This window comes from Cyrtonyx montezumae, unplaced genomic scaffold (genome assembly GCF_038088225.1).
Source record: "Cyrtonyx montezumae isolate F1298 unplaced genomic scaffold, pur_monq_1.0 scaffold_126, whole genome shotgun sequence".
NCBI classification, from domain to species: Eukaryota; Metazoa; Chordata; class Aves; order Galliformes; family Odontophoridae; genus Cyrtonyx; species Cyrtonyx montezumae.
The window spans coordinates 61,975-76,979 of record NW_027071855.1 but is presented as its reverse complement, the minus strand read 5'-3'; the positions used below and the strand labels follow the sequence as shown (position 1 = coordinate 76,979).

Genomic DNA, 15,005 nt, shown 5'->3' with positions numbered 1-15,005 from the left:
TGATGGGGGGAGGGGGGGGGTCAAACCAAGTGCAAATCACTGATATGTACAAACTAGACAAGCATCGCTCTGCAAACACCCCTGTGGCTTTTTTTTTTGGGGGGGGGGGGGAATGAAAAGGAAGGGATGCAGCCCTGTAATGGGTGAGGGGGGGGGGGGCACAGAGCAGCTGGACCCCCCCCGGGATGTGGGGGGGGAGCCCTGAAGAACGGAGGGGGCAGCAGCCTGTATCCCCCCCCCCACACACACAATTAAATGGGGATGGTGAAGCTGCAGGGATTTGTGGGGGGAGGGGGGGGGGGATTCGGCGGGATTTTAATATAAGAAATCCCCTTCCCCTCCCCCCCCCCCACCAGCGTGAGGGTGCTGAGGGTGGGGGGGGGCACGCTGTGTCCCCACACATCCCTCCCCCCCCCCCCCCAAAGGTCTGCAAGGATGGGGGGGGGGGGGGGGGCATAACATGTCAAAAAAAAAGCTCAGTGTTGTTAGTAGAGGAGAAAGGGGGGGGGGGGGTCCAGAGCTTCCCCCCCCCCCTCCCCCCACTTCACCCTGGGATTTGGGGGGGGGCTCAGGAGGGCATACACTGCACCCGGTCCGGCCCCTCCTCCTCATCGTCGGAGCTGTCGGAGGAGCTCGGGGACTCATCCGAGTCGGCATCCGGGGCGCCCGGCTCCCGTCGGCGCTGCTGGGAAAGGGGGGGGGGGGGGAAATTAAAGGTGGGAATCGGGGTTGGTTTGAATTGGGGGGGGGGCGGTTATGGGGGGGGGGGGGGGCGTACCCTGTGGTGACGCCGCTGCCGGAGGTGGTGCATGAGGAACCAGAGCATGTGGCTGTCGAACATGTCGGTGTGGTGCAGGCTGTCCTCGTCCCGCTCCAGCTTGTTCTTCTTGATCACCTGCGGCCAACGCAACCACGGGGGGGGGGGGGGAGGTCAGGGAGCCCCCCCCCCCCCAACACCCCACTCTGCCCTCAGTGGAGCTGGGGGGTCTCACCCACCTCTTTGAGGCCGGTCAGCTCGGTGGGGGTCTCTGCTGTGGGGGCCCAGATCTTCACGTCGTGGTCCAGGCCGCTGGTGGCCAGCACGGGGAGGTGGGGGTGCGGCTCCAGGCAGTTCACCTGGGGGGGGGACACGGGGGGGGAATGGGTATGGGGGAGGGGGGGGACACGGGGGGGCAATGGGTATGGGGGGAGGGGGGGGACACGGGGGGTGGATGGGGTATAGAGGGGGGGGAGAAAAAAACATCCAGGGGGTGAATGGGGGCGGGGGGTGAGGGGAGGAAGGAAAGGAATACAGGGGGGGAATGGAGGGGGGGGGGAAGGAATACAGGGGGGGGGGAAGGAATACAGGGGGGAATGGAGGGGGGGGTGAAGGAATACAGGGGGGGAATGGAGGGGGGGGGGGAAGGAATACAGGGGGGGAATGGGGGGGGGGGGGAAGGAATACAGGGGGGGAATGGGGGGGGGGAAGGAATACAGGGGGGGGGAAGGAATACAGGGGGGGGGAAGGAATACAGGGGAGGAATGGGGGGGGGGAAGGAATACAGGGGGAGAATGGGGGGGGGGAAGGAATACAGGGGGGGGGAAGGAATACAGGGGGGGGGAAGGAATACAGGGGGGGAATGGGGGGGGGCACACAAAGATTGAGTTGAGGGGACGTGGAGGTGAATGGAGGGCACCCATGGGTGCAGAGTTGAGTGGTGGGGAGTGGGGTATGGACATAGGGATGTGAATGGGGGGGGAAGGGTATAGAAACAGGAATGGGGGGGAGAGGGGCACAGAAATGTGAGTGGGGGGGGGGGACAACGACCCGCGGGGGGGCACAAGAAATGTGAATGGGGGAGGGGATTTGGGGAAAGAAATACGAACAGGGGCAGACAGGGTGGAAAACGGGCACAAAAACAGGAATTTGGGGGGGGGGGTCACAACAGCCACGGCCACCGAGAGCCCCACAGCCCCAAGCCCACCGGGAGGGGGGGGGCACAGAGCCTGACCCAGGGATGGTGCTGTGGGGAAAGGGGCTCCCCATGCCCCCCCCCAATGCCACCAACCCCTGGGGCTGTGCCAGCGCTGCTGTCACTGTCACCGCCATCAACGCTGCAAAGGGTGCACTGAGCCCTGAATAATGCACGGGGCGACGAGGGGGGGGGGGGGAAAGAAAGCGAGGGGGGGGAAAGCAGAGCCCGGCAGAGCCCAGCATGGGGGGGGGGGGGGGGGGGGACAAGGGGGTGGCAGTGCCAGTGGCCACCAGGCGGTGTTGGCACACGGCCGCGGCCTCGCAGACAAAGGGCGGCTGTGCACGGCCCCAAAGTGCCATCACCCGCGGCCCTACAGCACTCGGGGACCCACGGCCGTCCCAGCGGGGATGGGGGGGGGGTGGGCGAGGGGGGGGGGGCTGTAAACGTCACCGGAGAGCTGAGTGCTGACAGCACGGAGCGTGGGAAACGCGGCGTGGGGACGGCCCCAGCGCAGCTGTGAATGCGGAGGGGTGGGGAGCGCTGCCCGGAGCCAGGCCCGCCATCACCCCCCCCCCACACCCCGGGTGGGGGCACACGGGGGATTTTCTCTCGCTGCATCTCCCCCCTCCCCCCCCCCCCCCCCACCTTGTGGTACTGAAGTGATGTGGGGGGGGCTCCTCCAGCCCCGGTGCTGGGGTGCAGAGCGGGTTGTCAGGCTCTTACTGGGGGGGGGGGGGGGGGGGGGGGATGCTGGGGGGGGGTTTATGGGGAGCAGGGCCGGGGTGGGCGAGCTCACCACGCCGCCCTTGTCGCCCTCCATGAACTGCACGATCTGGCAGGAGGACTTCTCCCACAGGAAGATGTGGCCGCAGTCGCTGCCGCTCACCACGAATTCGCTTTTCGGGCCGTAAAAATTGACACCTTTCACTGCACAGGGACAGAAAGGAACGGGCTGAGGCCCCGCAGAGCCCCCCCAGCCCCCCCCCCAGCCCCCCCCAGCCCCCCACCCCCCGCCTGGCAGCCGGCGAGTTTCCAAGGTTACCGGCGTGGATCTCTTCCGTCCCCAGACGCATAATGGCTCATTCTTTGAGAGCCCGCGACTTTAAGATCTCGGAGGGGAGAGATGGGGCGCTCGGAGCCACCCGGATCGGCTCACGGGATGGGCCCCCCCCACCCGACCCCAACAGCATCCCCTCCAGCCTGACCCCCCCCCCCCCGCCCAGTCCCAGTGTGACCCAAGCCTAAACCCCCAGCTCCAGCTCAGCTCCTCCAGCCCTCAACGTGAACCCCCAATCCCCAGCCTGAGCCCCCAGCCCAGTCCTCCCAGTCCGGCCCCTCCAGTCCAAGCCAATTCCTCCCAGTCTGGCCCCTCCACTCCGGCCCAGTCCTCCCAGTCCGGCCCCTCCAGTCCAAGCCAATTCCTCCCAGTCCGGCCCCTCCACTCCGGCCCAGTCCTCCCAGTCCAGCCCCTCCAGTCCGGCCCAGTCCTCCCAGTCCGGCCCCTCCACTCCGGCCCAGTCCTCCCAGTCCGGCCCCTCCAGTCCGGCCCCTCCAGTCCGGCCCAGTCCGACCCCTCCACTCCGGCCCCTCCACCCCGGTCCAGTCCTCCCAGTCCGGCCCCCTCCACCCCAGCCCAGTCCTCTCAGTATGACCCCTCCACTCCGGCCCAGTCCTCCCAGTCCGACCCCTCCAGCTCCAGCCCAGTCCTCCCAGCCCTCCCAATTAGACCCCCCCACCCCACCCCGCGTGCAACGCGTGCCCCCCGCTCCTCACCCGTGGCGTTGTTGCGGTGCCCTTTGTATCTCTTGACGTACTCTGCGCCGTCGCTGTGCGAGGAGTTGAAGAGATAGATGTCCTCGTCGTTGTAACTGGCCAGCAGCTCTGCGAGGGGACGGCAGAGAGGGGAGCGCTGCGGTGACCCCCCCGGCCTCACCTGAGCATTTCTGGGGGGGGGGTTGGGACTCACCAGAGCCATCGTGGCTGTACACCAGGCAGGTGATGTTCGCTTTGGACTCGCTGTTCACCTAAGGGGAAAGCACAGAGCTCTGAGCCCGCCCGTTCCCTGCCAGGACCTGGCACTCCTACAGCGGCCACAGAGCACGAAACCGCTGCCGAGAGCGGACAGCAGAAAGAGCTGGGTCACAGTAGCGTTCATAAAAAGCAAAGGAAAAGAGCAGAAGGGCGCCGGCTCATCCCGCACAGCTCACCAGGTGGTGGGGGCAGAACTTCTTCAGCACGCCGTTGTTCTCGTTCTCATCGATCTTCCGCTGGTCGTAGATCCTGGGGGGGGGAAGAGAAGGCTCACCCCAAAACACAAGCGATGCTCCGAGGGGCGTGGGGGGCAAACGGGGTGAGCTGGGCCCCAATGAGGCGATGTCACATCGGACACCGCGGCCCTCCCCGAAGCAATGCAGAGCCCCGAGCAGCCGGAACAGCTCAGCGTCACCTCTCATTACGTGCAACAACAACGGCAACGAGACCGCGGCCATCAGCACTCCGTCCCGCGCTCCTCGCACCCCAAGGGAGCAGTTTAACCGCCCTGCTCCTCCCTGGGTCCTGGAGGTGACCTCCCTGGGTCCTCCCAGGCTCCCCAAGGTGACATCCCTGCTCCCTGCTGCTTGAGGTGACCTCCCTGCTTCTCCCTGACCCTTGAGGTGACCTCCCTGGGTCCTCCCTGGGTCCTGGAGGTGACCTCCCTGGGTCCTGGAGGTGACCTCCTGCTCCTCCCTGGGTCCTGGAGGTGACCTCCCTGGGTCCTCCCTGGGTCCTGGAGGTGACCTCCCTGCTCCCTGACCCTTGAGGCGAACTCCCTGCTCCCCAAGGTGACCTCCTGCTCCTCCCAGGCTCCTGGAGGTGACCTCCCTGCTTCTCCCTGACCCTTGACATGACCTCCTTGCTCCCCAAGGTGACATCCCTGCCCCTGGAGGTGACATCCCTGCCCCTGGAGGTGACATCCCTGCCCCTCCCTGGCTCCCGGAGGAGGGACGGGGTTGGGACGGGGCATGGAGGCAGAGGAGCATGGCCGTTGAAAGAGATGAAGCACTGTGAGGAGGAGGAGGATGGGGGCTGCGTGTGGAGGGCTCTCCTGGAAGGAGCCACAGCGCTGAGCCCACGTGGAGTGCTGGCGATGCTGGCAGTGCAGCAGATGCCTGCAGGGCTGACGCTGCGTGAGCGACGCCGGCCGCGTCCTCGGGGTGCAAAACGTGCTGCCAAGAGCTCTCTGCACGGCTCAGCATCCCTCCCCCAACCAAAAGTGGGGAGGGAGGGGGCACGGGCAGCCCTGCTGAGCGCGGGTGCTGCGGAGGAGCTGCTCACGTGGGGACACAACCTCAGCCCAACGCAGAGAGGGCCTGAAAACACAGCCCCGAGTGCCTCCGAGGGCAGCGCTCCGGAGGGGGGGTGAGGGCACAAGGGGGGGGGGTGGGGCAGCTCAGTTCGCAGCACATGATGTGAGCTGCGGGGGGGTGGGCACTGCGGGGATGGAGGGATCGGTGCTGCGAGGCCTTCCCAGCACTGCCAACCCCACGGGGGGGGCTGGAATTAAGGAGCTCAATCCCACTGAAACCAAGACCTTCCCCGGGCCTTAATCTCGGCTCCGCATCGCACCGGGATGAGGGCTGAGAGAAGATGGCTCAGAAGCTCGTTAAGGTTTAGAGAATCAGCGGCTCCGGGGGAAGGGAGAGCCGGGCTGGATCCCAGCACTAAACCTCCACGGATCCAAATCCCTCTCTGTTAATCCAGCTCGTCTTCATGCTGCTTTACAGGGCAGCAGGCTTTGCAGGCATTAAGGACTGCAGTGCTGCTGGGGTGGGGGGGCACCCACTCACCTCACAAACTGGTCTCTGCCTCCCACAGCGAACTGGTAGGTGTTGGCTGGGTTCACGTAGATGGTGTACAGCCCCACCTTCTTCTCCTTTTCCTTTGTCACCACCAGTTTCCTTTAAGAGATGGGGAATAGCAACAACCACCACCGACACAAAAAAATCCACCTCGGCTTCCAGGCGGGCTCCGGATGGGAAAGGCAGGAGCTCTTACACTCAGACAAACAACACACTCGTGCAAAACCACCCTAAAACCATTCCAACAGCGTCCAAACCGAGCTCCGTCCGACCGCCAAACAGTGAAATCATCCCCTGGCATCGACCCCCGAAAATGCCCCGAGGATTTCACGGCCCGACACTGCGGGGCTGGAGACAGCAGAAGCAGCTCGGCCCCGAAGCCAAAAGCCTCTGCCGTTATCCCTCCCCACCCGGCTCGCTATAACGAGGCCCAGATTGAGCTGAATCCAACACACTGCCTTCCCCTCCCCCCCCCCCCAGGAGCTGGGTGAAAATATTTCAGCACACAAACCCAGACAGCATCCTGAGGCGGGGGGGGGGGGGGTGGGGGGGGGACAGTGAGCTCCAAAGCTTCTCCCATCCTGGTTACGAAACAGATGCGTTCGGGGCTGCAGACAAAAGCCCTCGCACAGAAAGGAGAGCGGAGCGCGGGGAGCTGAGCTCTGATGCTCTCTGCTTTAAGCAGGATCATCTCTGGAGTAACCCCACAACTCCTCCGACCCCAAACGCGGGCACGGAGCTGATCTGGGAGCTGTCAGGAACCAGAGGTGTCCCTCTGCTCTTTTGTTTTTGGTTAATTGTGGGGGCACAGCGAGCCCCATGCGCTGCCAGCACGGAGGGGCTGCGGTGGGGGCATGCGGCAGCAGCACTGCCGCTCCATGTCAGTGCAGGACAAGGTTTAATTGCGGACTAATTAATGAGGATTGCAGCAATGCTGAGAGCCAAACCCGTCTGGGTCCTCCTGAGCAGGAGGACCTCTCCGGTCCCCTCCCCTTAGGGAGCACAATGTTGTCACACCCCCAAATATCGGACACCCCAGCAGGAAAGCGGTGCCTCCACGCACTGATGCGATGGTTATGGGGCAGAGACCCTCAGCCCCACAGCCCAGACCCCACAGACCCCCCCCCAATCCTCGCAGCAGGAGCAGGGAGGGGGATACTCACGAGGCAGGCCGGTCTTGCCGCAGATCAATGGTGAAGACTACAGCATCTTCACCTGCTGATAGGAAAGTGCATGGAGAATCCGGTTCTAGGGCCAGCTGGAAGATAAATACTCGAGCATTGGTTCCCTTTCCACCCAACAACGTGCTAAGATCCCCCACAACCCACACACACATCCCCGCTCCGGGCAGCGCACCGAGGCCCTCCTCGCCCCCTCGGAGCCCAGGGCAGGATCGGGGCACCCAAGGGCCGCAGTGGGGCTGGGCTCACCTTGTGTGAAGCTCCCTTGTGCTGCGCCACACGTTTGGTGCTCCTGCAGCACTGCGTGGCCGACAGCTCGGCCACACGCACCTGCCCGTCCCGAGCACACATGGCCAGCGTGGAGTCGCCGCTGTTGGGGAGGAACTTGGCCTGGAAGAGAGGAAGAGGAGGGCGAAGGCTCACGGCTGCACCCGAGGAAGGAAGAGGAGGATGGGATGTGCAGGGATGCATCCCGATCCTCTGCCCCATCGCTGGGTGTAAAGAATCACTGAATTGCTTTTGGGGGGGACCTCGAGAGATCGAGTCCTGCCCCACGGCGTCGGCGGGCTCCCGACAGCAGCACTGCCAGGCATCCACGCAGGACCTGAGCAGCCCCACAGAAGGGGGCTCTGCACAGCCCCTCCCAGGGCTCCGCTCCCCCGCTGGAGTCGGGGGGCTGAGCGACCACCCCGGCTCTTTTTGGGGAGCCCGGAGATGACACGGGGAGGATCTCTCGGGATCGGGGCCGTCCGGGCCCCCCCTGGTGGCTGTGACACAGCACCGCGGGAACGCTGCCCCTCCCACACCGGGCTCAGGGCAGAGCAGCATCCCATAATAACAGGGGTCGGAAGGGACCTCCAGAGATCATCGAGTCCACAACCCCGCGGCCAAAGCAGGGTGCCAAAACCAGGGCACACGGGTCTCCAAAATGGCCCCAAACCCCATGAAAGACCCCACAATGGCCCCCAAGCCCCACGGAAGAAAGACCCCACAATGGCCCCCAAGCCCCACAGAAGAAAGACCCCACAATGGCCCCCAAGCCCCACAGAAGAAAGACCCCACAATGGCCCCCAAGCCCCACAGAAGACAGACCCCACAATGGCCCCCAAACCCCACAGAAGAATGACCCCAAAATCCCTTACTCCAATTCCACATAACCCATATGGCAGCAACGCCACCCAAAAAGACCCCAAAATCCCACGAAATGTGCCCCAAACTCCATGAAATGACCCCACAATGGCCCCCAAGCCCCACAAAAGAAAGACCCCACAATGGCCCCCAAGCCCCACAAAAGAAAGACCCCACAATGGCCCCCAAGCCCCACAAAAGAAAGACCCCACAATGGCCCCCCAAGCCCCACAGAAGAAAGACCCCACAATGGCCCCCAAGCCCCACAGAAGAAAGACCCCACAATGGCCCCCAAGCCCCACAGAAGAAAGACCCCACAATGGCCCCCAAGCCCCACAGAAGAAAGACCCCACAACGGCCCCCAAGCCCCACAAAATGACCCCAAAATCCCTTACTCCAATTCCACATAACCCATATGGCAGCAACGCCACCCAAAAAGACCCCAAAATCCCAGGAAATGTGCCCCAAACCCCATGAAATGACCCCAAAATCCCTTACTCAATTCCACATAACCCATATGGCAGTAATGCCCCTCAAAATGACCCCAAAATCACCCCCAAATGACACCAAAACCCCACAAAATGACCCTAAAATCCCTTGTTCCAATTCCATGCAACCCATATGGAAGCAATGCCCTCCAAAATGACCCCAAAATCCACAAAGTGACCCCAAACGACCCTGAAACCTCCCCAGAATGACCCCAAAATCCCACACAATGACCCCACAGAATCCCAGAACCGTAGGGGTTGGGAGGGACCTCCAGAGATCAGCGAGTGCAACCCCCTGCCAAAGCAGTTCCCTACACCAGGTCGCACAGGTCTCCAAAACGGCCCCAAAATCCCTCAAAATGACCCCAAAATCCTTTATTCCAATTCCACGTGCCCAATATGGCAGCAACGCCCCCAAAATGGCCCCAAAATGGCCCTAAAACCATCCAAAACGACCCCAAAACCCAAGAAGTGACCCCAAAACCCCAAGAAATGACCCTAAAATCCCTTACTCCAATTCCACGTGCCCCATATGGCAGCCATGCCCCCCAAAAGACCCCAAAACCACCCAAATTGACCCCAAAATCCACCCAAAATGACCCCAAAATCCCCTATTCCAATCCCACGTGCCCCATATGGCAGCCATGCCCCCCAAAATGACCCCAAGTGACCCCAGACCCACAGCACTGCAGTCTGTGTCCGTTCCCCCCCGTCCTGTCCCCACGCACTGCTGAAAAGAGTCTGGCCTCGCCACTGTGCCCCCCACCCCTCCGATATTTCTCCCCCTGGATCAGGTCCCCTCTCCCCAGGGCAGAGCAGAGGGGGAGGATCCCCTCCCTCGACCTGCTGGCCACGCAGGAGGCTGGGCTCATCCTGGGGTGACTTTGGGGTCACTTGGGGGATTTAGGGTCATCCTGGGGTGACTTTGGGGTCATTTGGGGGATTTAGGGTCATCCTGGGGTGACTTTGGGGACATGTGGGGGATTTAGGGTCATCCTGGGGTGACTTTGGGGTCACTTGGGGGATTTAGGATCATCCTGGGGTGACTTTGGGTCACTTGGGGGATTTAGGGTCATCCTGGCATGACTTTGGGGTCATCTGGGGGATTTAGGGTCATCCTGGGGTGACTTTGGGGTCATTTGGGGGATTTAGGGTCATCCTGGGGTGACTTTGGGGTCACTTGGGGGATTTAGGATCATCCTGGGGTGACTTTGGGGTCACTTGGGGGATTTAGGGTCATCCTGGCATGACTTTGGGGTCATCTGGGGGATTTAGGGACATCCTGGGGTGACTTTGGGGTCATTTGGGGGGTATTGCTGTCATATGGAGCCTGTGCAATTGGAATAAAGGATTTTGGGGTCACTGTGGGCTTTTGGGTCCATTTTGGGGGGCACTGCTGCCACATGGGGCACATGGAATTTGAATAAAGGATTTGGGGTTCATTCTGGAGTAATTTTGGGGTGCACTACTGCCATATGAGGCACATGGAATAGGAATAAAGGATGTTAGAGTCATTTTAGGGTCATTTTGGGGGGCACTGCTGCCATATGGGGCCCAAGGAATTGGGATAAAGGATTTAGGGTCATCCTGGGGTGACTTTGGGGTCATTTTGTGGGGTACTGCTGCCATATGCAGCCTGTGCAATTGGAATAAAGGATTTTGGGGTCACTCTGTGGGATTTTGGGGCCATTTTGGGGGGCACTGCTGCCATATGAGGCACACGGAATTGGAATAAAGGATTTTGGGGTCACTTCGTGGGATTTTGGGGCCATTTGGAGTGGATTTTGGCGTCGTTTTGGGTGGATTTTCAGGGCACTGCAGCCCAGGATGCCATGGGCCCTCTTGGCCACGAGGGCACGCTGCTCAGGGCCAACCTGTCGCCCCCCAGGACCCCCAGGTCCCTCTGTGCAGAGCTCCTCTCCAGCAGCAGCGCCGGGGGGGGGGGGCTCAGGGCAGAGCAGCCAAACGAGTCGTGCACCCCCAGCCCCACTTTGGGACCGCTCAGCTTTGGGCAGCTGCCCACCGCAGCACAGCGAGCCGCGCTCCTCCAGCCGCACAAACGTCACCCCCTCCACACAGCACCGGGCACGGAAACAGACAAACCCCCCCCCGGGGGCCAAACCCACAGTAATCAGAGCACGACCCCCCCCCCCGAGCCCAGCACGCCGCGTGCCCCCCTCACCTGGAAGACGTTGCTCTTGTGGCCGCTCTCGAACTCCAGCACCGGCCTCCTCCTCAGCCAGTCCCACACCAGCACTTTGAGGTCGTCGCTGCCGCTGGCCAGCCACGTGCCGCGCTGGTTGAAGTGCAGCGTGTTGACGCAGCCCGTGTGGCCCTCGAGGCCGTGCTGCAGGCGGAAGCGCTGCACGAAGACCCTCGCCCCGCACGCCTCGTACACGAAGCGGGAGCTGCAGCCCAGCTCCCTGTCCCGCAGCGCGTGCACGGCCTGCCAGCGCGGCTGCGGCAGCGCCGTGGTCTCCGAGGACACCCAGTCCTCGAGCGCCCCGCTCGTCGTCCGAGGAGTCTTGCTCGTGGTTGGCACGTTTGCGCTGAGCGCGGCGGTGGGAGCGCTGCTCTTCCTCTTCGTCGTCTTCCTCCTCCTCCTCCGAGTGCGAGCAGTCGAGGGCGCGCGTCTCCTCGGTGATGGAGTAGTGGCCCGTGTCGTCCATGCTGTCGGAGTCCTTCTCCTCGGCCGAGCTCTCGCTGTCGGTGTCGCGGCCCTCCGTGCTGGTGCGGTTGGGCCCCACGTCGTCTCCCGTGAGGCTCAGGCTGAGGTCGGATGCTTCCACCTCGATGCCGGAGGAAGTTTCCCTGCCTTCCTCGGCTGACATCTCCTCCGGGCTGCTGGACAAGCTGCCTGCACCACGCGGACAACGCTGTGAGCACCCCGAGGTCCCCCCAGCCCAGCTGCCCTTCCCCTGCGTGGGTCGGGGCAGGGCAGCAAAGCACACATCCCCACTGCATACAGAGCCGGGTGTGGGGAGCGAGCTCCGATCCCTCCAGCACCCACTCCGCACCCAGTGCCGGGCTCAGCCCTTCTTCCCATCTCCCCCCAGGGCCGGGCCCCCCCCCTCCCCCCATCCGCCCTCACCGTTGGCGATGTCCGTCTTGCCGTCCATGCCGCTCCCTTTCTCCGACATCTCCTTCCCCCCCCGCGTGCTTCCCCTGGAGGAGGGAGAGAAGGGCAGAGCAGGAGCTGCAGCAGCGAAGGAACGCGGTGACCGCACTCAGTGCACCCCACGTCCCCGCAGACCCCCCCCGGCTCCACTCCAGCGATGGACCCTAACCCCGCACAGCCCCGTGCCCCGTCCTGCCACCCCGCACAGCCCCGTGCCCCGTCCTGCCACCCCGCACAGCCCCGTGCCCCGTCCTGCCACCCCGCACAGCCCCGTGCCCCGTCCTGCCACCCCGCACAGCAGGAGCACGAGGAGCCTGCGGCCCAACAGCTGCTCCGGGGGGGGGACTGTTACGGTTTTGAAGCCCATTCCTACACACAGAACCCCCCAACCCCACCAAGGGGACAAAAATAGGTGCAAGACGCTCATTTCTGCCCCGAGCGCAGCAGACACCACGGCGAAAAGCGACGCTACCCCACTGCGCATCCCGGCCCCGGTGGGTGACCCCAAAGCCAACGCCCACCCCCAGCCCAGGGCACGGGAGGTGGGGGGGGGGAAGAAAAGCATTTTGGGGATGTTCTGCTCGCTCAGCATTTCCCTTTTGTTTTTAGGCCCGGAGTTTTTCGGGTTCCCCGTTCACGCAGAGGGCAGAGCCAAATCCGGGCTGTCATTATTAAATCCGGTGACAACAAACACCACCAGGAATTATCACCAGCCCCAGGGAGCAGCAAAGCCAACCAAGGCCGAGCACTGCGAGCCAGCCGTGCTCATCGTGGGCTCTGGGGGCATCACAGCCCTCCCCCGGGGACCCCGGTGGCACTGCCACCCCCACCCCATGAACTGCCCCACATCGCCGTGCCGGATCCCGGAGCTGTGGGGCTGCCAGAGCCCACGGAGTTTGGACTCCGCTCCTCGGGAGCGGTTTCCCTCTGCCGAAGGACCCACTCTGATCCATCAGCACAAAGAGGAGCGGCAAGAAACGAGGAGAGGAATGAGTAACGAGCCCAAAGTCACGGCTCACACACCCACCCCACGGGCACGGAGCCTCGCTCAGGTGACCCGGACCACCCAGAGCAATCCCGACCCAGAGCCGGGCAGCACGCCCAGGGACACTGCAGGTCCACGTGTGGGGCTGCGTGAGCGGTCAGCACCCATGGGTCGGCACCCAGAGCCAGCAGGAGGAGCACACCGGCACCTCGGCCCCGTGCCCGCTCTGCTCGCAGCGACGGCAGCCCCCCGAGAACCGGGTCACGGGACGGAGAGGGACGCAGCGTGCGGCCGAGAGCTCTGCAGGAGCAGCTCCTGCGCGCGGGAGCCGCGCAGAGCTGAGCTCGTGTCACCTGCCACAGGCGTGGGGCCACCAGGATGGCTACGGCAGAACCGCGGCACCGAAGGTATCGCCCCCCCCCCCCTCACCAAGCACGCAGCGCTGCCTGAGGTGGAACAGCACCCTGCTTGGCCCCACTGGAACAAGGGCGGCCCCACAGCAGCCCCGTGCAGCTGGGAGCACCGTGCTGCCCCGACGGCTGCATCTGGCCAGGATCCGTGCCCAACGCCTCACATGCTCGCAGCACCCCTGCGACGGCCCTATAAATATCCCTCCGCATGCCACAGTGCCTCAGCACCGAGCTGGCAGCCGTCCGGAGCTCATCCCCAGTGACACCACGGGTCCGTCCCCCCCCCCTCCCCCCCCGTGGGGGGGCTCACACGCAGCCCCCACCCCTCAGTCACTGAGGATCAGAGCACCCACAGCCCCAAACGATCCCTCCCCGCGATACTCCATGAACGCCCCACGGCCGGGGCGGGCGGCACGGCCGCGTTTGGGATACGTAACCAAGGAGCAGGAAGGCCAGAAGAGGAACACGGCCACACAGCCCAGAGCCCCTCGGCCCCATTTCCGACCCACCCCCCCACCCCGAGCCGCAGCCTCGTGGCTCTGGCGCTGCCGGGCGCACACGTGTCGTGCCGGGCTCCTTTCAGCCTCTTCTATTTAAGGAAAGCTCTCTCATCGGGGCCGGACGGCGGCAGCTCGCGGCGTGGGGCGGCTCCGGGGCCAACAGGTAGCCCTAGCCCCACAGAAACCTCCCCCCCCTCCCACCCCAAATCCCTCCTTGTGGGGTGCAGGGAGCCTGTGTTTGGGAAATCCCCCCCCCCCCCCCCCCCTCGCACGAGAGATCTGGAGAGGTTTGGCTAATTACAAAGCTCCCAGGCCCTGCTGATGACACTCATTAAGCAGCTTCCCTCTCGCCCTTAAAGGCAGATCCACAATTCCCAGCTCTCCCCCACATCCAATCTGGGGATGCGGCGTGGATCCGTGGGGCTGTCCCAAAGCAAAACCCCACAGCCCTGCCCCCCGCAGACCCCCTTGTGCGCCCCCCCCCCCTTTTGCTGTCCCCCAGCAATACCCCACAGACCCCCTCGGGTCCCCCTTATTTTCTGCCCCACAGCACTCCCCCAACCCATGGCTCTGCAGCCCCACAGACCCCCGAATGCCACCCATTTTACAGGGGGGAGCCCGACAGGGAAACATAGGACAGCATGACAGTGCTAATTAACTGAGCTTAATGAATCCCTCAGCATCTCCCCTTTCCCATCCAGAGACCGTGAGGGGGGGAGGGGGGGGGAGGGGGTCGTGGCTCCCCACAGAGAGGAACTGGGGCCGGGTGGGGGGGTGGGCAGCCTTTACTGGGAGCCTTTACTGGGCAGCACCCGACTCACCTGCGAGCAGGGCCGGACTTCCGCTGGCAGAGGAAGGGTTAAGGCCCCAGCAGCGCGGGGACAACGGGGACAACGGTGACGGCCCTGGAAAGGAGGGGGTGACAAAGCCATCCAGCACAGAAGGGTTGGACACGGGGGGAGGGCGCCCCACAATGGGGTGATGATGCTCTGGGGGTGCAAGGAACCCCCAATGTCACCTCCCCCACCCCCCGTCCCGAGGGCTGAGGACCTTTTGGGGGTGGAAGAAACCCCCAGTGTCATCTCCCCCCCCCCAAGAGCTGAGGACCTTTTGGGGGTGGAAGAAACCCCCAATGTCATCTCACCCCCCCCCCCCCCCTCCCAAGGGCTGAGGACCTTTTGGGGTAACAGAAAACCAGAAACGAGCTCTGGGTGCAGCAGAAACAATGCCCCCCCCCCCCCCGCAGGGGGTCCTGGGGGCACAAGGATCTCTGTAATGCCCACCCTAAAGGAGACACCCCCTCCTCATCTCCAGACCCCACAACCCCAGGAGCCCCCAAACCGGGTTGGGGGGTCCCCACAGAGCAGCGAAGACACCCCTAGCTTCCCCCCAGAATGAGTG

At 63.8% G+C, this 15,005-nt stretch overlaps 1 protein-coding gene across 1 annotated transcript; it reads right to left on the bottom strand.

Annotated features, from left to right (window-relative positions):
• Positions 1–529: 529 nt before the first annotated feature.
• Positions 530–14,497, bottom strand: DCAF8 (DDB1 and CUL4 associated factor 8). Its single transcript, XM_065730395.1, is given in 14 exon segments — positions 530–685; positions 779–895; positions 997–1,116; positions 2,752–2,882; positions 3,729–3,836; positions 3,922–3,979; positions 4,163–4,235; positions 5,783–5,893; positions 6,958–7,052; positions 7,225–7,365; positions 10,774–11,094; positions 11,096–11,448; positions 11,683–11,756; positions 14,426–14,497. Coding segments are annotated over 13 exon segments (1,794 nt in total). The 5' UTR covers positions 11,732–11,756; positions 14,426–14,497; the 3' UTR covers positions 530–568.
• Positions 14,498–15,005: the final 508 nt, after the last annotated feature.